Raw genomic sequence first — 22,555 nt, forward strand, 5'->3', positions numbered from 1 at the left:
TACCTGAAAACACTTTGCTATCTTCTTATAGCCTTCTCCTGCTTTGTGGGCATCATTTATTTTAATTTTCAGAGTGCTAGGCAGCTGCTTAGAGGAGCTCATGGCTGCTGATTGTTGGGACAAGGTTTGAGGAGTCAGGGTATTTATAAAGCTTTGACATTTGCATCACCTGGCCTTTCCCAACGATGACTGTGAACAAGCCACAGCCCTAACACGCTAATGAAGGTCTGAGGCCTTGGTAAAAGTTATTTGAGAGCTCAAATCTCTTGGGGTGCCCAAACTTTTGCATGGTGCTCTTTTCCTTCCCCCCCCCACTCTAAAATTGTACAAAACAAAAATAATACACTAATCTTGCTTAAAATGTTGAAAAGAATGTATCATCTTTATGACTTTTGGAGATCAGTTCATCTTTTACTCACTTAACTATTCACAGTAACAGAAATTTTGACCAGGGGTGCCCAAACTTTTGCATGCCACTGTATATGAGAGAATGTGATAATCTCATTTGTATTTTTCAAACTGTTACTAGGATTACCAGGGCAAATGCAGGGATGATGTTTCCCCTCCTGGGTTGTCTGGAAGTGAGGTCTCAAAATTAGGGTTTGGCCATTCAGGACTGAGATGAGAAGAAATTTCTTCACTAAAAAGATAGCATATCCTTAGAAATCTCTACCTAAGAAGGCAGTGAAGTTGCTGAGTTTATTTATTGAAGATACAGACTGATTGATTTTTGAATGTTAAGGGAAACAAGGGATATGGGCTTAATGTACGAATGTGGTGCTAACGGCAAAATATCAGCCACAAACTTATGGAAATAATCCAAATGGCTGCTTCTATTTCTTACATTCATATTAACTGAAATAACCTTCATGAATTTTAAACATCTCAACATGATCTATTCAATCTTCTATCAAAGGAGAAGTCCCTTATCCTGGTAAAACCTCAAATGATCTCCTCTGCACTCTCGAATTACTTCAACTTTCATTTTGAAATAACTCTGGTAAAATATTCTGATTATCTGAATATTCACTTATCCAGCTTTATCCTTTTGATTTTGTACTCTAATACACCTAATCCTGAGTGCCACGTCAGTTTCCACAACTGTCTCTACTGATGCTTAGCAACCTATCCCCTCCTAAAACATGTACCCAAATGTTCAAATTCCTCTGCTCCTCAGTGTTCCATTACTTCTCTAAAATTCAACAAAGTACAACTCAGCACAGCAAATTTATTATGAGATTTATCAGCCTAATCTTTTAAACTTTCAGAAAGGAAATGAAGCTTTGGAGTGTACAGACGATATTTGCTAGAATTATTCAGGAGATGAGGGATAATTGTTAAGAGATAAACTGGAGAAGCTGAAGTTATTCTGAGTGAAGTGAAGGCCGAGAAGACTCAGAGGTCTTTAAAATCGTGATGGATTTCCAAAGTAAGATTTGTTGTTACAAGTGGGTGAAATGTCAATAACATTAAGATTTAAGGTAACCAGCTGCATGAAAAAAATATTTTTACTCAATAAATGATTAGGATTTGAATTGTGTTGCTTAATGGAGATATATATTCATTTGTGGATCTGGCTAAATATCAGAGATGGGATAGGGAAAAGAGCAGGTAAGTGGGACTAAATGGATTGCTCTTCAAAAGAGTCATCACAGCTTCAATGGACCAAATGGTAGCCTGTGCTGTACCATTCTATAAACTGTAATGTGACACCATCTTCTACAGATAACTATTCCCCAATTATTTTTTTTTCCATCTGAAAAAATTGATATGGTTCTCTTAAGTTGTGGCAAAATCCACAGATGCAGCAATGAGATGGCACAGTGTCACAGCTAGTGGAGCTGCTGCCTCACAGCTCCAGCAACCTGGGTTCAATCATAACTACCAGTGCCGTCTGTGTGGAAACTGCACCTTCACCTTACGACCACGTGAGCATTTCTCCCCTCACATCCCACAGATGCATGGATTGGTAGGTTAATTGGCCACCGTAAACTGCCTCTGATATGTAGGTTAGTAGTAGAATCTGAGGTGGGGAGGGGGAATTGAAGAAAATGTGGAGAAAATAAAATGGCATTAGTGCATTATTAATGCAAGGAGGTCGGAATGGATTCAGTGGGCTGATCTCCAGAGAATGTTCACATTCTCTCTTTCTGAAAAACATTGGCCATAATCCTTTTGATATTTTAAAATCATTCTTCTTTAACAAAATGTTAGAAGATGCTTGTGAAGCAGATAAAAATTAATAGAGAGAAAATAATTTATCTTGTATTATTGTTGTGTAACTTACCAACCACTGCACCACATCAATCAGTGAGGTCTTAAGTAAAATGGTCAGACCCTCTGGTATCTTCAGTCTGATTTCCCATCACATTTCAGAGTGCAAGTCACTTTATTTTGACAAGGTTCCACCTACTGCTTTCAGTACTACTTCCTCAGTTAAAGCAATCAGCTCTCTCCGCCTTTTATAACATGTAGAATATACAAAATAAGAGCAGCAGTAACTAGTCCTTCAAGCTTGCACTTCCGTTTAATGAAATTGTGGCCGATCCCATTGTAAACCCCAACTCTTCATTTCCCTCTACATATGATAACCTTTCACCCCACCCTTGTTTATCAACATCTACCTCTGTTTAAAAAGTATTCAAAGGGAGGTGGAAGCAGTTTTTACGAAGTCTCGTGACCCACAGAAAAGACTTTTGTCTCATTTCTGTCTTAAATGGGAAGCCTCTTATGTTTTTTTAAAAACAGATGCCCGATTCTAGATGTTCTCACAAAAGAAAATACCTTCTCCGTGTCCACCCATTCAAAACCCTTAGGATCTTATAGGCTTCGATCAAGCCTGTTCTCACTTTCCTGAATTCCAGTGCTACAAGATTAGCCTGCCCAATCTTTCCTCATAAGGCAACCTGCTTATTCCAGTTATTAGTCTAATAAACCTTCTCTGAACTGCTTCCAATGCAATTACATTCTTCCTTAAATAGGGAAAACACCAAAAACCATAGTCCAGGTGTGGCCTCACCATGCACTATATAATTGAAGCATAAGCTTCTTAATTTTGTATTCTATTCTTCTAACAATAAACATTCTTATAACTTTTCTAATTGCTCATGGAACCTGCATACTAAACTTTTACAAAGTGTCCACGAGGATACCCAGATCCCCCTGCATTTCAAACGTCTGCAATGTCTCACTGCTTAGATAATATGCTTTCTTTTTTAAAAAAAAGCAACGTTCATGCCCTGATGGACAATTACACATATACTCTATTTGTTCATCATTTTTAACTTTCACAACCAGAAGCTTCTGAGAACCAAAACAAATCACTCAGCATCTTTGCCATTCAATCATCCTCCAGAATAAACCAACTTCACTACTATCTAATATATCTGTTCATAAAAATCATTTACTATTTTCCTGAATGCTGCCTGCCACAATTCATATTCATCCAGCCACTCTCTCAATTGCTTTAATAAGGTGTCCTTTTAAAAGAAAACATTTATTTTGCCTTTCCTGGGAGATTGATTCTGATTTGGTGGGGAAGGGTGTGGAGGTGGTGACAGCAGGGGCAAAGGCAGGGTAGTGGTGGAGGCAATGTTATACAAGGTTGAACCACACCCAATTGGGCTGGGCTTGCTGTACCAGATGGCCTCTACTTGTAGTTTAATGCTTAAGTCATCTTATCGTTTCTTCATATTACCATAGACTACAGTTCACCCCACAGCTGGATTTATGAACATGCAGATTTTATTAAACATTAACAGGAGCCTTATCATTCTTGTATGTTTAATCTAAATGGTCCATGAATTGTACAGCAAAACAAATCTTTTAGGATTTAAAATATTCAAAGCAATGCATTCTTCCAAGCCAAGCAAACAAAAGCCTGTTTAACACACAATTTTCTCAAGTGAAATTAGATTTGATACGTACCAAAGAACGCCTCATCTGCATGAGAATATTCATGAAACAATCATAGCTGATCATTCCTTCCCGAGTCACAGACAGTTTTGTTTTTTCCATGGTGCTAACTACAGCAGATGCAGCCAAAGCCATTTCTATCCACTCTAAGAAGTATCGCAGAGAACCCCGCTGGGCTGCAAGTCCAAGCAGCAGTTCTGATGCTAGTCTTCGCCCCAAAATATCAGCTCCTGAGTTCGGCATCGTGACTCCCTTTAGGAATGTTGTTACTTGAGATAAGCAGTCCAGTCCCATAGCAGGAATTTTGCTTTCATTTGCTAAAGATAATGGTGGTAATGAGCTAATCACATCTATTGCTGTATGGATAACATCATTGCAGAGGTTCAGTCCTGGCACTGTAGAAGGCACCATCCAGCTCTGTCGTAATAGTGCAAACAATAAACTCAATCCAGTCCGAACCCCCATCTCAATTAGAGCATCTGTACTGGATCTTGGACGTTCACTGACAGAATGGATATCTATTGATCCAGAACTGCTTTCAGGTGAATGTTGCTGCTGTTTGACTTTACCTTTGTCATGGTATTTGTTGGAAAGAGCATAAAAAACACGCTGCAACACCAGTAATCGTTTCCGAAGGGCTGCTGCAAATGGAGAATCTGAGCAAACCATCTTTGCCAGAGCCAGCTGGCTACTAAGGAGAGCATCCAGATAATGTTCTTGTTCATCACTAGAGAGGGACTCGCGTTCAAAATCTGGTAACTGGGGTCCCTTAAGGCAGAGCACTTGCTGTGGTAATGGTACCACTTCCTTACTGCTAATTAGCTTATCATACAAAATAGAAACACCTTCTCTTGTGGCAATAGACTCGCTGTCTTCTGTGATCCAGGAACTGTTGAGATGCTCCAGCCATTTTAGCTTGACTGTTGGGATCATTAGAGCCATGATTGATCACTTTATTGCCATTAGACCTAAAAAAGAAAAATTAAAACCATTAAAATAAGTCTCATTTACGAGGCACTTCATTGGCTGGTAATTGAAAAGCTTTGCTTTACATGCCATCCACACAGATCATTTCAAGACACAGATATATTGAAGTAGTACAAGTAGCTTTTTGAATATTGACATCTGTCATAATCTTTTCTATTCATACTGTATCAGCTTATAAACACATCATGCATGCTCTGTCAATGGAAGTTGGTGAAACAAAACACAAATGAATAGAGAAGCAGAGTGGAAAATAGCAGTGGGTTATAAATTGTGTAGGTATTATCAGATCAGTCAATCCAAATCTTTGAGCAGTCTATGCATCTTCATTCAAAAAAGTACAAAATAAAGACTTTGATCTACCTATTAATGGTTAACATCAGCATTGTATGTGGAGAGACATTCATGCTTTGCCATTATGGTGGTATTTGGATTCCTACTTCTAATTCTCAGCCTTCCATACCAAATACAATTTTTTTGTGCCATTTTGCCAATATGTTTCCAAAAATGATGTTCTTCTAAACTGCTACTAAACTATTTCCTCTGGAGCAACAAACAATGGATCAATAAGCTTGCATCTGCGAAACATTGCCAAATTTTGGAAGTGTTCTGTGCTTCTACACTTTTATTCTGTCACTCAGTGTAAAATGATGATGATTGACCAAGGTAACCTTGGCAATGGATCATACTTCAAGAGCTTGGGAATCCATTGCAGTTTGCTATGCCGGGGATGCGATCTAGTGAATAGGAAAAAAACAACAAACTTACAAAAAAAAGTCTGGTATAGGAAGGTCAAATACTCCTCCCTGCATGATAAGAGTTTGAGAAGCCCTTCTCTACTGATCCATTGTTTCACTCCAATTAAGTAGATAAGATGCAGCAGATTCACGTTTGATGGGATTTATCGTGCTAAAGTGAAATATTACAAAGTTCCCCTCAATCCCTCTAACAGTCCCATTAAAAATTTTATACTATACATTTACTTTTGATTATACACCAAATCCATCAGAAAGCCGTAAGTAGAAATGCCAGTGAGCTTAGGTTTAAAATGTAGATAAAGGCTGCACCTTTGGCAGTGTTGACAGAATAAACTCAACGACTAGCCACTGTGCATTTTGGAGATAGAGTACACTGCAGCTATGGCAGAGGGTGCAAATGTTTAGGTGGTTGCTTTGTATGGAGGAGGATGTAGAGGGGCTTCAGGGAGATAAAGGCAAGCTGAGTGAGTGAACAAGAACATGGTAGATGAAACACAATGGAAATAAGGTTAAGCTATCCACTTTGGCACACGTAACAGAAAAGCAGTGTATCTGTTAAATGGTGAGAGGTTTGCAGTGCTGATGCTACAAAAGGACACAAGTGTACTTCTACACAAATTGCTGAAGGCCGACGTGCAAGGGCAAGCAATTAACAGGATATGTTACCCTTTATTAGGATTTAAATATAGGAGTAAGGAATTCTATTGCAGTTGTGTAGGGACTTGGCGAGTCTGCTACTAGAATATTGTGTGCAGTTTTGGGCTCCTTACCTGGGAAAGCATGTACATACCGCAGTGAAGCAAAGCTTCGGTTCCAGGGATAGCAGGATAATTTGAACTGTATTCTTGTGAATGTAGAAGAATGAAAGGATATTGCATCAAAACATACAATATCATTGTACAGGTGAGATGCAAGGAAAATGTTTACCCTGGCTGAGGAGTCTAAGACCAGAGGACAGCTTCAGAATAAAGGGTAGTGCATTTAAAACTGAAATGAGGATAAATTTCATCATGCAGATGGTGGTGAACTTTGAGAAATTCTCTACCCTGGAGGGTTGTGGAAATGTAGTCATTATGTTCATTTAAATTAAAAATCAATAGATTTCTGAACATCAATGGTTAATTGAATAGTGTTGGAAAATGGCATTGATATAGGAAATCAGCCATGATCTTAATGAATGGCACAGCAGGCTCCTACTTCTTAGGCACCTTTGAATGGTATCTTGAATGGTGCCAAGCTTCTTAAGTCTTTTGAAACAGTTGTTTGTAACGACCAGATACTTGGATTCCTAGTTGCACTGCAAGTCGTGTGCCAACAAAGACATCCTTATTGGAAAATTGGTGTAAAATATTCTATCAATTCAACTATCCAATGTTTAGCTACGATACCCATATTAGTTCATGTAGGGCCAAAAGAGGCATTAATTCAATAAGGAACAGGGAGTATACTGAACGTTGCTCAGTTGATTAAAGTTGACAAAAATAGTGAATAAGTAGTACAAAGTGTCAAAGTCCTGTTGTGTGGACAGCCATTGCAGAGGCATGGTTACAAGGAGATCTAAACTAAGAACGTCATACTTAAAAATATCTGACCTTTGGCAAGGACAGGTGGGAAGGATAAGGCAATAGGGTAGTGTTGTTTTTAAATAAGAGGTGAAATAAGTACTTGTGAGAAGCATTCTAGGTGCAGAAGACGCAGAGTTCATTTGGGTAGAGGTTAAAAACAGCAAGGAAAAGAAGGTGCTGGTTGGAATTGTGTATAGAAAACAGCAGCCACACAGTAGAAAAGGGTACAAACCAACAAATAATGGGAAGATATAAAAAGAACACTGCAACAAATATGGGAGATTTTAATCTTCATGCAGATTGAGGTAACCAAGTTGAAAAGGGTGGCTGCAAAAACAAATTCATAAAGTACACTTGGGAGAGTTTCCAGGAGCAAAATGCTATGGAACACAAAACTGGAAGAAATAATTAGAGTGCTTTTTCATGCCCCTGGGATGTCATAAATGTTTTATATTAAAGCAAATTAATTTCAAGTTGGAGTCACTGTTTTCACTTAAGCAAGCAATCTGCACACAGATCCTAGAAGCAACCAAATGAATATCCAGAATTTATTTCAGTATAAAGTGCAAACAGAAAAACTGTGTTCTTGGAATGCCCAAGATATTTTTGAACACCCAAATAGATAGGGACTGCTTAACAACTCTTCTGAAAATTAGCACCTACAACATGCACAGCCCTCTCAGTAATGAATTTAAATATCAAATTAGGTTATATTCTTGTCTCTATACAGGAGTGTGAAGTCCAAGTGTTCTAATTTACAATTGGGAGTACTATCATCCAAGGCAAACTGTTTTCTGATAAGTGGCCAAGTATTTGGCAAAGAGCCAGAACCAATGAGCTTTCAGAAAAACAAAGAACAAATGCTTTTCCTGCATGGCAACATGAGCAAAAAATACCTGATTACCAACAGACTTAAGAACTTGTACACAAATACGGGGAAGATTTAATATGATGGAAAAAAAAAGGATCAAAAGAATGCAAGATCTATTTAAATTTTCTTCAACGTCATCAAAAAACTATTCCTGTGAAGAAATTAAAGGCATGAACAAAAAAAACTTCTCAGTAAACAATCCAGAAGGATGCCAAGTTCACCAAACAAAAACTTAGTAACAGTAACAACATGCTACTTGTTATATGATTAAATTGCTCTTAAATACTTTGCAAAAGTGCCAAACAAAATTTAACAGTGAACTGCACCAGGGCAGATGACAAAAAAAAACTAGATCAAAAGTTATGTTTGATGTGCATATCTTGGGAGAGAATTCTAGAGGGTGGGGCCTCAGCATGACCAGCAATGGTGAACTGATGAAAAAGGAGACGGCAGAAATAAAATCAACTATGTCTGCTGTACATGGCTACCGTCATCCAGATAAAAACAAGGATAATCTGCATTTGTAATTAGCAGAGACTGAGGTATATTACAAAGGAAGGCTATTTTGTTTTAATCAATCCTTCTGGAAAACTATTACACATTGTAAGAGGAAACAATCAAACTGAAGGTTGGTTTCTATTTGACATTCATTTCTCACATTGAATTATATAATAAATGTGTTCACTCCTTGAAATAACAGGGAAGCAAAAATAGTGGTAGTCCATTTTAAACACCTAGCTTTAAAAATGTATATTTGATTCCATATAACTACTGATGTTGTCCCTTTCACTATTATAAACCAAGGAGGGAAATCTTCTATCCTTAGTGGCCTATAACTGCAGGCCCACAGCAATATGGTCAACTTATATCTGCCGCTGAAATGGCCTTGTCTTTGTATCAAAACTGCTACGTTGAAAAATAAGAATAAAACATATGGCATCAACCTAAGTATCAGATTTAGTCACAGCAAAGCCTCCCTCAGCCTATACAGTCTTGCAAAGTCCTCCTCATGAAGAAGCCTGGTGTTTAAGTCCTTTGTACTCATCAAGCAACAGCCTGATGTAAACACACTGACAGAATTCTAACTTGTAGCCCTTCTTCTTCACAATTCCTGAATATGTACAGACTTACCCAAGGTGACAAGATAGAGTATCCCTTAAGTCCTCAAATTAGTCAGATCCCATGAAGTCACTTGGGACCAAGTTAAACATTGGCAATGGAGTCTCCTACTGATTACCACATACTGTCGACTTTCAGTTAATCAATCAGTAAGCTGTACAATGCTTTGAAGCACTGAGAGAAGCAAATGCACAAGATGTACTCTGGGTCGGTGGCATCAATACCTACCATCAAGAGTTGATCCCTGGCACCACAAATAATCCAGCTATCCAAAATCATAAGTAGTAGGACGAGTATTTTACAACCAGTTAGACCTCACCACACACATCTCTTCCATCCTCTACAAAGCCAAAGTCAGGGATATGATACGATGTACTCAGTTACCTAAAAAAGTGCAGTTCTAGTGAGACTCAAGCAGCATGGCATCATCCAAGTCAAAGAAGTCCATTGATTGGCACCCTATCCACTACCCTAAACTTCCACTCACCCCACTACTGGCATGCCCTAGCCTCAGTATATACCATCTATAAAATACACAGTGGCTACACATCTGCCAGCACCTCTCAAACTTGCAACCTCTACATTTAGAAGGACATGTATACTTCAAGTCTGGATTATATCTGTTCCTTCATAGTCACTGGGTCTACATACTGGAATTCCTTATCCTATAACACCGTGGGTATACCTTAATCATGAGGAATGCATCAATTCAATTAGGCCGCTAGCCATCACCTTCTCAAGAGCAATTACAGATGGGCAATAAATGCTGGCCTTGCCAACAACAGCTACATACTGTAGGGTGGCACAGCTAGAAGAGCTGCTTCCTCATGACACTACTGTCCAAGTTCAATCCTGACTTCTGATGGAGTGCGGAGCTTGCATGCTTTCCCCTGTGACCACACAAGTTTCCACCAGCTGCTCCAGTTTCCTCCCACAACCCAAGATGTGCAGGTTGATAATTTAATTGGCCTTTCTTTTGTTCATATGTAGAGGGTGCTGACAAGTCAGGCATTGGTTACCCAAGGATAGCCTGTAATTTTATACTAATGTCCTTTTATTCTCCCCACATTCCCCATAAACACCCCCATATTCTACCATTCATCTATACACTAGCGACAATTTACAGTGGTCAATTAACTCCTCAACCCGCGTCTTTGGAACGTGGAAGAAACCACAGAACCTCGTATTGGAATTAGTTTATTATTGTCACTTGCACTGAGGTACAGTGAAAAACTTGTCTTGCATACCGTTCCTACAGATCAATTCATTATACAATGCATTGAAGTAGTACACGGTAAAACCCGGAAGAAATCCCTGATCACAGGGAGAATGTGCAAACTCCACACAGACAGTACCCAAAGTCAGAACTGAACCTGGTTCACTGGAGCCGTGAGACAGCAGCTCTACTAGCTGTGCCACTGTGCCGACACAAGGTACCATAGCCTCGACTAGAATTTCCCAGTTATGCTTACATGAATGCTTATGTGAATGATCTATTGTGTCACAGAAACTCAATTTAAAAGTTTGACCTAATAAATGAAAATCTGCAAATGTTCAACTCACTTCATGTCATCCATGATATTCACCCTTTCCCTTGACGACAATAAGTGGCAGCCTTTATATCACTGCTAGTTCAAGTACTTCTGAGAACACAAAGAATAGCCGAGAAATGAGTCTCCATTGAGTGGAGAATCACTATGACCACCAGTCCCTACAAAATAACCCAAGATCTTGGCAAAATGAAATAGATTCAATAAACCAACCACAGCACAACTGCATGGTGCTTTGAACTTCAGTACCGCTACACTACAACAGTGAATACACAAAAATTACTTCTCTAGTTGTAAAACACTTCAGAAGATTCTAAAAGTCCTTCTTTCATTTCAATTATTATTTGATTATAACTGTGAAGTGTGGTGGCATGATGTGGGATTAACAAATTATTTACAGATAAATGGTTTTACTCAAGTTATGAGGAAACGTTCAGTTGTTGAACGCATTACTAAACTTGGTGAACTGATGCCACACACCATTATTCTGATCTGCTACTCTGATTCACAACTTCTCCTTTTTGATTAATATCATGCATCATTTCCAACCAACAGAATACCTGCTCCTACATTTTTGTTAAAATAATAATCAAATTGACAATAGGTGGTTATTTATAAAATGGTTTGTTTCTTTTTACATGCATCTCTTCTCAGCTGAAAGTGGACAGAATACTTGCTGCCAGCTTTTTTTTCCCCTAATAGTTTTCAGGTTGCCAGCAGGAGACCATTTAGTTAATAGCTCCTTTTGCCTTGCTTGGAATAGATACAATGGCACAGCAAAGATCAAATATTTACTAAATACAACCCAACGTAACTCATAATATTTCAATCATATATAGACATCTTCCAACTAAATTACTGTACAAATACCGTAAAATGTGCAAATACTCCCAATTGCTTCCTTGCAAAAAATTACAATCCCTTATTAATATTCCACCTATTTGGAGTGAGCTTGATCAATCTCCTTTCGGTGCAAGGGCACTGAGTCATAGAATCATGGATTAGTGGTAAGTGCAATAGAATGATAAGTTAAGATGTAATACTGAATACATCCCAGACCTTAATGAAACTGCAGCTGGTGAGTGTATAACTGTTTCCACAATTTAGAAATGATGCCACAGCAGGAGATCCAACACGGATTCACTAGGCTGCTGTTGGAATTGGAATTACAAAAGAAAGGCATTAAAAACTGAGGATCTTTTTTGATAGAACAGGGACGATTTGATAAAGATACTGGAAGTATAAAAGCATTGACAGAAAGTACATAATGGTAGTGACAAAGGAGTGTAGAGCATGAACTTACAGAAGTAAAATTAAATGCAAAAATTTTGGGTCAGAGAAGATGACATGTTATTTGCAGAAGAATGCACATGCAGAATGACTTTTAAAGTAGGAAAGTCAAATTTTTAAAAGATCAGATAGGTCAGGTGAAATGAAATAAAAGATGGAACATAGCATGAAATGATTGCTCATTAAGAAAACTGGTATGACTGTTTGGCCTGCTTTCTGTTGCTATGTTATAATACATGCAATTTCATAACTCTACTTTGCACACACATACAATGAAATGTTACTTTTGTCTTTTCTGGGGCTGTGCGCTACAACATGAAATTTTCATTAAGTATTTACAGGCAGCAGCAATCAGCCCATTTCCTGATTCTCCATTCTCACCACTAATCAGTACAAACAGAATCCCCTTCTGTCTGCACATTTAATGTCAAGAGCCTCTACATCTAGCTGACTATTTGACAACCAGAATTTGTGCCTTCACTTTGTTTTTCCAGTGCTATATCTGCTAATTTTTCCCTCTTCTCATGGCTCAGCAACTTTCCCTGGTATTTATATCACGTGCAATGCCAATCCTAACATTCCCATAGCATTCTACACAAATCACTATTTTCCAGTAAATCCTGTTAAAACTATTTACATTTCCTTAGATATCATACTGACTGGGTAATTGTATCACCAATCATCTACATTTGTGTAAGGGATGTTAGGGGATAAGAAACTATGCAGGTAATCTGGGTAAAGATACATAGTAGTCAGGGTAATCAAAGACCCCACCCATCCGGGACATTCTTCTCCCATTGGGCAGAAGATACAAAAGCCTGGAAGCAAAGGTGGACTCGACCTCACAATCTACCACGTTATGATTTTGCACCTTATTATCTACCTGCACTGCACGTTCCCTGTAGCTGGTACACTTTCTTCTGCATTCTGTATTGTGTTACCTTGCACTATCTCAATGTACTGTGTAATGAATTGATCTGTATGAACGGTATGCAAGATAAGTTTTTTGCTGTACCAGGGTGTAACAAATTTGTAAAATGGGCTCAAATGCTGAATGGCCAACTCCTGTTCCTACATTCCCAAGCACTATCATGATTTCTCTGTAACTCATCACGTCAATGCTCTCTCCTACTCCAACTCAGGTTTTGCACTCTTTGGCCTTCTTCATTATTCCAACCAGTTTCAAGTGCAAACTTCACAACATCTGGGAGTTAATTTAACATCCTAAGCATTGAACATAGCACCACATCCACTGACAGACAAAACCCATAATACTGTCCCGCAGCTCCCTCATGGAGTACAGAACTACTTTAATCAATTCATAATTATTTTTTCTTCATGTTTTGCCTTTTCACAGATGGATGAAACTACTTTATGAAATTTACTACAAAACACTGATATCATTATGAAATCCTGTGATAACTCTGAAGTAATATGTGGAACATTTAACCTAAAGAAGTGTTTCTTTTTACGTCAGGCATGACTCAACCCTCCTACATTAATTTGTATTGAAGATTCTCTACCCTGAGAAAAACATTATTTTTTCTGGTGCTGACAGACCTGCTGTAGCCTTCCGGTATCTTCTATTCTACCCATGGTATGACTGGCCTAAAATATCACTGAGGTTCAATACAGTAGAAATGAAGTACTGCATTGTTGAAAGTAGCACCTTAAATGAAAAATAAATGATCTGCATGTTCAGTTTGAATGTAGATGGTTCCACGATCCTATATGAAGAACAAGAGGATGGAATTCCCAGCATCCTGAAAATAATGTTCAACAAACACCAAGGTCAGATTTTTAGCCATTCCTCTGACAGCTGGTTGTGGAATCTGGCTGCAGGAAATATTTGTCTACATATTCACGGTGACTGCAATTCAAAGAGTTAGTTTATGAACCGGAAAGCATTTCTGTGCTGCTTAATAGTGAAAGATGACACATCAATGGAAATACTTTATTTGGTCTAATCAATAGTTCTCAATTTAAATTGCGAGCTTGCTCTAAAGTCAAATTTGTAGTACATTTAGCTTTTTTTTAAAATAGCAAAGCATTTTAAAATAAAAACTATTAGGTATTGCTAGTTTCTTTTGAAGCTTGCCTTGGACAATGCAATGGCCTATAAGACTTTCTGTTTATTGACCATGGACATACTGCTTCAGCATATTCTGGCTCTCCTAGTGTTTTGCAAGGTTTCCAGTATTTAATTTAAAAGTCACCAGAATAAATTACAGCCCGTGGGAAAAAAAATTAAAATAATTATTACTAATGTTAAAAATCTGCAGGTGTTTTTTTTTTAAAAAAGGACTTAAGACCTTAAACAATTCTTTCAAAGCCTAATTACAGCGGGAGGCGAGGTTTACTGAGGTCAGTAAATAGCATGTTAGCAACAGCTTTTACATTTTGGGTGAGAGGGTGCAAGGAGGGGAGGAGAAGTAAACAAAAATGAAGCATTAAGAGCAGGGGGGTGGGGGGAGAAGCCATTATTCCATCACGTATAGAAGTTAGGAATATCAATTTCATGACTATAATCAACTCTCAGCTAGATCAGTCATTTCATTGCTTTGCCTGGCATGCATGCATAAATTGGCCATCACGTTTTCTACATTACAAGTGACTAGACTTCCAAAAGTCTACATTAACTGTAAAGTGTTATACGACATGGATGTTATGAAAACCAGTTTGAAAAACAATGGAAGTTAACTGTTCAGTTCAACCAAGGACAATCAAAACAAAGTGATCGATCTTTACTCAATCTCACAGGATACATCTAAATACGAACCCTTATTGCTGAGGATGCCAGGATAGATCTGAAGTTGATATTTCCCTTGGCTGGTACCAGAGATTACAATCTTGCAATAGCAGTCTGGCCATTCAGGATGGAGATAAGAAATTTCTTCACCTAGTAGGCTGGTGAATCTTTGGAGTACTGTGGTTAACAGAAGCCTACTAGCTAACTGATCAGCCATTATCTTATTGAATAGTGGAGCAGAAGAGAGAGAGGCCTAAGAGCACCCTCCTGCCTCTATTTCCTATGTTCTGTGCTCACAGTCCCATATAGTTTGCTAGAGCTCATCACAGCATGCTGCATGGTCCTAATGCTCGTTGGATTAGTGTTCTCACATGCATTAGTCAGGGAACTGGGTTTGGATTTGTTGCAGCATCAGAAGGATGCATACAGCACAGTGAACGGGGTTGGATTACGGGGGGGGGGGGCAAAAGATAAGAGAAGGGGGTGAGCAAAAGAGAAGGTGCAAGATAGGAAGAATCAGCAGAGATGGGGGTTGGAAGAAAAGTGGATTTTACTGTTGGGTAATTTTAATAATTAAAACTGGATTTATAATCTGGCCTTCACTGCAAAAAAAATTGTCAGTTACCATTTTAAAAGCTGAGTGCAGTTCTCTAATTGCTAATGCAAGCCAGTTGCATACTTTTTCCAATCAAAATACCAAATTCCAATACAATGACGGCAACACGGGCAGGGCATATACTCGGGTCAATTTCATAATCTCCACAGCCAATGAGATCAGATGTAAATGTAAATAATTAAGATGAGAGCAACTATATAGAATAGACAATTTGAGTTAAGTGCATTCGTGGCAGAGTAAGTTAGCATCAAAAATTAGAGCAGCTGATGTGCAGCATACATGAGTAGACTGGAACTTTATGTTTGTGACAGTTAAATTGTTTAGCACTTTCGTTATTTTATCCTATCTAGAATTCTGGATTTGAGAAATCTCTTATCCTATTTGAAAAAATGAGCAAGGCAAAAGAATTTAATTATGTCAGAGGAAGAATGACAGTCCCTGCCCTTAGAAACATCAACCTTTGCAGAGGTGTTTCAAGGTGGTCCAGTGAAGCAGCTCAATAAGGACAGCATCCCCAGTGCCGGTCAGTTCCTACGTCATGGTAATTCTATGCACGAAACCTGTTTCAATCTACCAAACTAGACCTGAAACAACAGTACTCTGCAGTGCAGAGATGTGTCAAATATGTCACTGATGCCAAATCCAGCAACACAAGAGACCCAGTATTCCTTCACATCACAATACTCCAGAGTTAGAGGTGTTATTGATGGTAGTGTAGCGGTTGCTACCGCGAAATAAAACAAGACGCTAGTCGGAGGATTGCTGAACAAGAACTGGTTTATTTTCCCGCCTTGCGCGGGCCCTTTAAGGGAGACTGTTTCCGCCCAATGAAACCGGCAATGACGTAAGTATTACGTCATCAAGACTTTCCCGCGCGCGGGTTCTCCCCGTCGCTCAGAAAGACGAGGCCCGCCGCCATCTTGCGCCTCGTCGCTCCGACGCCGCGCGACCCGACTGCCGAGCCGGTTCGCCCGACTAAACGGTGAGTCGCCACAGTAGCTATATGGCCATCAGGACCCAGAAAATTATACATCCTTTGTAAAACACAAAAAGTTCCAAATTGCAATGAAAAACACGATGATGCTGGAGGAACTCAGCAGGCCAGGCAGCATCTATAGAGAAAAGCAGGCAGTCAACGTTTCAGGTCAGGACCCTTCTTCAGGACTGAAGATAGGAAAAGGAGAAGCCCAATATATATAGGAGGGAAAAGCACAGCAGTAATAAAAAAAGAGGAGAGGCGGGGTGGGCACAGGGTGTGATAGGTAGATTGAGGTAAGAGATAGTAATAGGTAGGTGTGGGGAATGAGGGGAGAGCAGATCCACAGGGATGGATCAAAGGTAAGAAAAGAGAGAAAAAATAAACTGTGTGACCATTTTGCAGAACAACTGCGCTCTGTCCGTAACTGCGACCTGCATCTCCCCGTTACCAGTCACCTCAACTCCCTGATGTGACAGTCCTCGGCCTCCTCCACTTCCAGGAGAATTCCAAGCGCAAACCGGAGGAACAGCACCTCATTTTCCGTCTTGGAACCTTTTGCAGCCTAAAGGCATGAACATTGAATTCTCCCACTTTAGGTATATTCCACACCCTCCACCCACCCCCCCCCCCCATGCTTCTTCTCTTCTTCCCTTTCCTAGCCTCCTTTTCTCCCCCCTCTCTTCTTACCTTTGACCCATCCCCCGTGGATCTGCTCTCCCCTCCTCCCCCACACCTGCCTATCACTATCTCTTACCTGCATCTACCTATCACCACCTTGTGCCCACCCCGCCTCCCCTCTTTTGACCACCTACCACTGCTCTGCTCTTCCCTCCTATATATTGGGCTTTCCCTTTCCTTATTTTCAGTCCTGAAAAAGGGTCCTGACCCAAAACATTGACTGCCTGCTTTTCTCTACAGGTGCTGCCTGGCCTGCTGAGTTCCTCCAGCATCATTGTCTTTTTCGTCTAGATTCCAGCATCTGCAGTCCTTTATTTCTCTTCCAAAATACCATGTACAATAATGAGTACCACACACATGCTGCCTGACCTGGTGAGTTTTGCAGCATTTTCTGTTTTTGTTTCAATGGATCACCTGCTCTCGCCATTTGCACAGTCTAGTGGGTTAGCAGCTTGACTCTGACATACTTCCTTGAGTGGCTAACAGCTTCCATCTGCATCAGTTCTGAGTATTTTGAACAAAAATTACTGTGCATACTGTATACTTCTATGAAAAGTTGACCTGGGGTCCTAAACATCCTTCACTGCACTTCATATGCAGAGGTACCAAAGCAAATCCAAAGCAATAAATCACTAAATGCCAATTTCACACTTACGAAGCAGCTCCTTTAAATACTGTCTGCAGCTGTGCACTATTTCCTCCAAAACTACTCTCCCCCATCACATGACAGTAAATTTCCATCAACAAGCCAAATTCATGGCTGTATGATAAGACTGAGCATGTTCGAATATTGTTGCAAAATACAAGGAGACGTTTCAGTGACAGACTTGGGACAATAAAACAACTGTTTGCTCACCAGAATTAAATCAGGGACCGTTAATTTAGTAAAGCCTCAGGAGGCACTTCACATGAGTGTTACCAAACAAAACTTGACACCAAGCCATAAAGGAGATGTTAGGTCATAAGACCAAACCCAAACTACAAGACCAAAGAGGCTGCTTTTATAGATCATCTTAAAGGAAGCAAGGTTGAGGTGGAAAGATTTGGGAACATCAGCAGGATGGGGGTTGAAAGTCCAGCGTATAAAAATTATTTTCTCCTCCTAAATAACTAAAAGTACTGGCAATCAAATAAACATTTATATGCTTTATTTGTGGAGTGTCTTATTCCTCCCGGATCTGCTGAATATTTCCAGCATTATTTTATATTTCACATTTCTAACAGAGTTTTACCTCACAGGAAACAGAATTTGCAGAACTAATGATATAATGTCATATCTTATCCACAAACGTTCTCCCCTTGAGTGGCTCCCCACTACAGAGAGAACCAGTAAATTAATCTTCCATTCATGAGAGCTACGATGTAAAAAGATGATTGAACACAACATCTAACAGGCAATTTCAATTTTTCAACCAGTACACATGTTAGAAGTTCAGTATTTGCCCAAATGGGGTTTACCTGTAGCCTACCGTTCCATAGAGAACTGATGGCCATCAGTTCAGCTGACCTTTGGTCAAATGAGGGAGTGTAAGGCAAGGCAAAGATGTTGGCACATCCAACCTCCTGCACCACTCTGGGACCTACCATTGAGTCAAGCATCAGATCATGCATGTACCAAGTAGAGGGGCCAGATGCTTCAAAGTTGGGTAGCTTAAGAACTACCATCCCATTCATTTGGACAAGTTCCAAGATCCTCTGGAGGGGGTTGGGGAGAGAGGAAGGGGGAAGAAATGTGCTCCCTTATCTTAGTGTGGATCCTGGTGACCTGGAGGCACTGAGATCATCGTCTTCACACAACTGAGATAAATGGAGGGACAGCACCAAATACTATACCTAGCCTCTTTCAGTCTCATAGCGCCTTCAATTTTGTCAATGAAGAACAATGGTGCACCCTTCTCAAACATGATGCCCACAGAATGTCACCTCCATTTTACTTCAGCTATGCAATGGCAAGTCACGATTCTGATCAATAGGTCAACCAATGACCCAATCTTGTGTCAAGCAAGTCTGTGTCTGTGTCCAAGGCTTTCTTCACCCTTTCTTGCCGCAGCACAGGACCTTGCCCCCAACAAGCTTCCTACAACAGCCCAATTAATCTACAGGACTAATGGGAAATTGTTCTACCTACATAACCTCCACTCTGGAACCTTTAATTTGTCTACACTGCCTTTAGCCAGGCAAGGAAGAGGGTGTACAATGATTAAGACCCCAAGCCCAGCACAAAACTCATCATTTACCAGGCTCCATTTATCTTGCTCTCCTGTATGCTTCTGAGATCAAGATCACCAGCGGCAGGCACCCCAAAACACCACACAGATACCATCATTGCTTTCTCTGAAAAAATCCTCCATATCCACTGACAGAATAAATAAACAAAGGTCACCTTCTCCTCCCAGGCCCACATGTTTGGCCTCATCATCCTCATTACATTCAGTTTGTACTGTTAAGCAGGCCACATTATACCCATGCCCAAGACCAGACTCCCAAAACTGACACATTGTTGCCAGCTATCTCAAAATAAGAAATTACTAGAGGAAACATTTAATGATGTTCTCAAAAATTCTATGGAAAAGAAATGCAACCTCCTCTCTGACCCCTTGGAATTCCTAGCACACGACCACTTAAAATAGAGAAGGAGCATTTGGAATAGCATTAAGAACAGTGCCAGAGTCGGAAATACACACAATCCCCGCAAAAACAGAAGGAGTGCACCAACTCACAAACCACTCACCCATCTGTCCTGTCAAACACCTGTCCTGTCAGTAGTTCCCTTAAGGCCTCATTAGTCACCTCAGAACTGGAATGGAAGCAAGTCATCCTTGATCGCAAAAGACCACCTAACAAGCGGTAGTAGTTTTCTTGCAGCAATATCCTGGAGCTGAGAAAGGTGAATGATCTCCAACAACCACAACTGAATAGTGAGGGGTGGGTTCAGGCAAGGGAAATTTTCCAAAGTAAAAAGAAAGGTAAAGTGATAATGCATTAAAGGTCATGCTAACCAGAGTGTGAAGAGAGACAGCCCACAACAGCAAGAGGAGCACAGAAAATAAGGACAGAGTAGGGACTCAATGAGTCAAGCAGCATCTGTGGGAGGAAAGGAACTGTCAATGTTTTGGGTCGAAACTCTGCATCAGGTTCCAGCACATGCAGTCTTTTGTGTCTTCAGAGTAGAGACTACTGGTTTGGAGTCAAAATTAAAATTTCTTTATCAAAATGCATGCAACATTTAGAGAAAGGTAGATAAATTGATGGCACAAATAGAGATAAAGGGGCATGATCTAATTGCCATCATAGAGACATGGTTGCAAGGTGACCAAAGCTCCAAACTGAATGTTCTAAGGAACTTGACATTTTGAGAGCAGAATGAAAAAGGAGATGGTGTAGCTCAAAAAAATGGCTAACATTAGAACAATAGTGAGAAATGATTTTCGCTTAGATGATCAGGAGATAGAAACACTGTGTGGAGATAAGAAAAAGTAAGCAAATCGTAAGTATAAATAGTTTATCAGGCCCCTAAATGTATTGTTGGACAAAGTATTAATCAAAAAATAATGGAGGCTTGTGACAAAAGTAATGCAATTATCATGAATTACTCTTCATACTGGTTGGATTATTCAAATTAGCAAAAACACTGTTGAAGGCAAGATTATGGAATGCATTGGACTCTGTTCCCCAAAATGATCAGCTTGTGGACCCAGCTCAAGAGCAAACTGTTTTAGATTTACTCACATGATGAGACAGGATTAATTAGTAAACTCCTAGTAAAAGGCAGGGTCATTAAACTCCTAGTAAATGGTTAGGGAAGAATGGTCATACATAATAGAATTTTGCATTTAACATTTCACACGACATCATTAAGATGGAAAGAGTACCAAGTAGATTTATGAGAATGTTGCCAGGGCTCGAGGGCCTGAGTTAGATTGGGCAGACTAGAACTTTATTCCCTGGAGCGTAGGAGACTGAGAAGGGGACTTTATAAAGGTGTATAAAATTATGACAGGCATAGATAGGGTGAATGCACACAGAAATTGTTCCTACAGAAAGGGAATCAAAAACTAGAGGGCATACGTTTAAAGTGAGAGGGGAAAGAGTTCAAAAGGGCCTGAGGGGCAACTTCTTCATGCAGAGGGTGGTGTATATACAGAACAAGCTGCCACAGGAAGTGGTTGAGGCAGGTGCAATAACAATATTTAAAAGACACTTGGGCAGGTATGTGGATAGGAACATTTTAAGAGGGATATGGGCCAAATGGGACTAGTTTAAATGAGCATCTTGGTTGGCATGGAGGAGTTGGGCCAAAGGACCTGTTTGTGTGCTGTATTACTCTATGACTCCATGATATTTAGCTTGACAATAACAATGGTAGGGCCAAATTTTGCATTTAAGGTAATGACATAGGTAGAGAGAGAGTTGGCTAAAGTGTATCAGGAAATTAGATTAACATCTACGATGATAGATGTGCAATGGTAGACTTTTAAAGAAATATGTTGTAATTACTAACAAATATATATACACACACATATATATATACTACTGAGAAATAAGGAATCTGCAGTTATAAGGATCTACCCATGGCCAAATGAAAAGAATAAGTATTACACAGTGAGGAACAATGGTAGACCCAAGGATAGGAGGAGTCTGAGAGTCCTGCAAAGTTCATCAAAAAGGTCTGATAAAGCAGGAATAAAAATACAGGTGAGAGCAAGCTAACAAGGAGAGTAAATAAACTGCAAGAGCTTGCACACATTTTTAAAAGGGAGTAAGTGTTGAACTGTTAGAGCAAGAAATTAATAAGTGAGGAATAGTAAATGACAGATATTCAGTAAATATTTTGCCTCACTGTACAATAGACAAACACAAGAAAAAGGAAATGAAGGGATAAAAAGAAAAATTTTAAACAATTATCAATAAAGATATTAGACAAATTAATGGGATTAAAACCTAACAAGTTGCCTGGACTGGATAGTCTACATCCTAGTGTCTTAAAAGAGGCTGTGAAGTTAATGGCTACATTGGTTGTTCCCTAGATTCTGGACCTGTCCCATCAGATTGGAAAGCACAAGAAAGGAGGGAGTAAGAAACAGTGCAGTAGGCCTAATATCTGCTGTCTGAAAAATGTTGGAGTGGTAACAGGACACATTGAAAATCATAGGATGATTAGACAGATTCAACATTACTTTATTAAAAGGGAGTTAGTGTTGGTCAGATGTAATAGAGTTCTTCCAGCATGTAACTAGCAGAATGGACAGTGGGAAACCAGTGGATATATTGTATTTGGACTTCCAAAAGGCATTTGATAAGGTGCCACAGAATCACATTGGGAGTAATACAAGCACGGAAAGAGGATGGGTTAACTAAGAAAAAAGAGAGAAGGATTGGCAAATTGCAACTTAGCAGGGTGGTACAGGAGTCAATGCTGGGGTCCAAGTTACTTGCAACTTTAATGTTTGGACTAAATGTTTAGACTAAAGGATCAGAAAT

General features: G+C 39.6%; 1 protein-coding gene across 19 annotated transcripts in view; it reads right to left on the bottom strand.

The window, feature by feature from the left end:
* herc1 (HECT and RLD domain containing E3 ubiquitin protein ligase family member 1) overlaps positions 1-22,555 on the bottom strand; it is a 278,704-nt gene that overhangs the window by 245,936 nt on the left and 10,213 nt on the right. For all 19 annotated transcript variants that reach the window (XM_052042323.1, XM_052042328.1, XM_052042322.1 and 16 more), the window contains exon 2: positions 3,928-4,883. In XM_052042323.1, the coding sequence (XP_051898283.1) occupies positions 3,928-4,857 (930 nt within the window). In that variant the 5' untranslated portion in view covers positions 4,858-4,883. The remainder of the gene's footprint in view (positions 1-3,927; positions 4,884-22,555) is intronic.

The sequence above is a fragment of the Pristis pectinata genome, chromosome 32 (genome assembly GCF_009764475.1).
Source record: "Pristis pectinata isolate sPriPec2 chromosome 32, sPriPec2.1.pri, whole genome shotgun sequence".
Lineage (NCBI taxonomy): Eukaryota > Metazoa > Chordata > Chondrichthyes > Rhinopristiformes > Pristidae > Pristis > Pristis pectinata.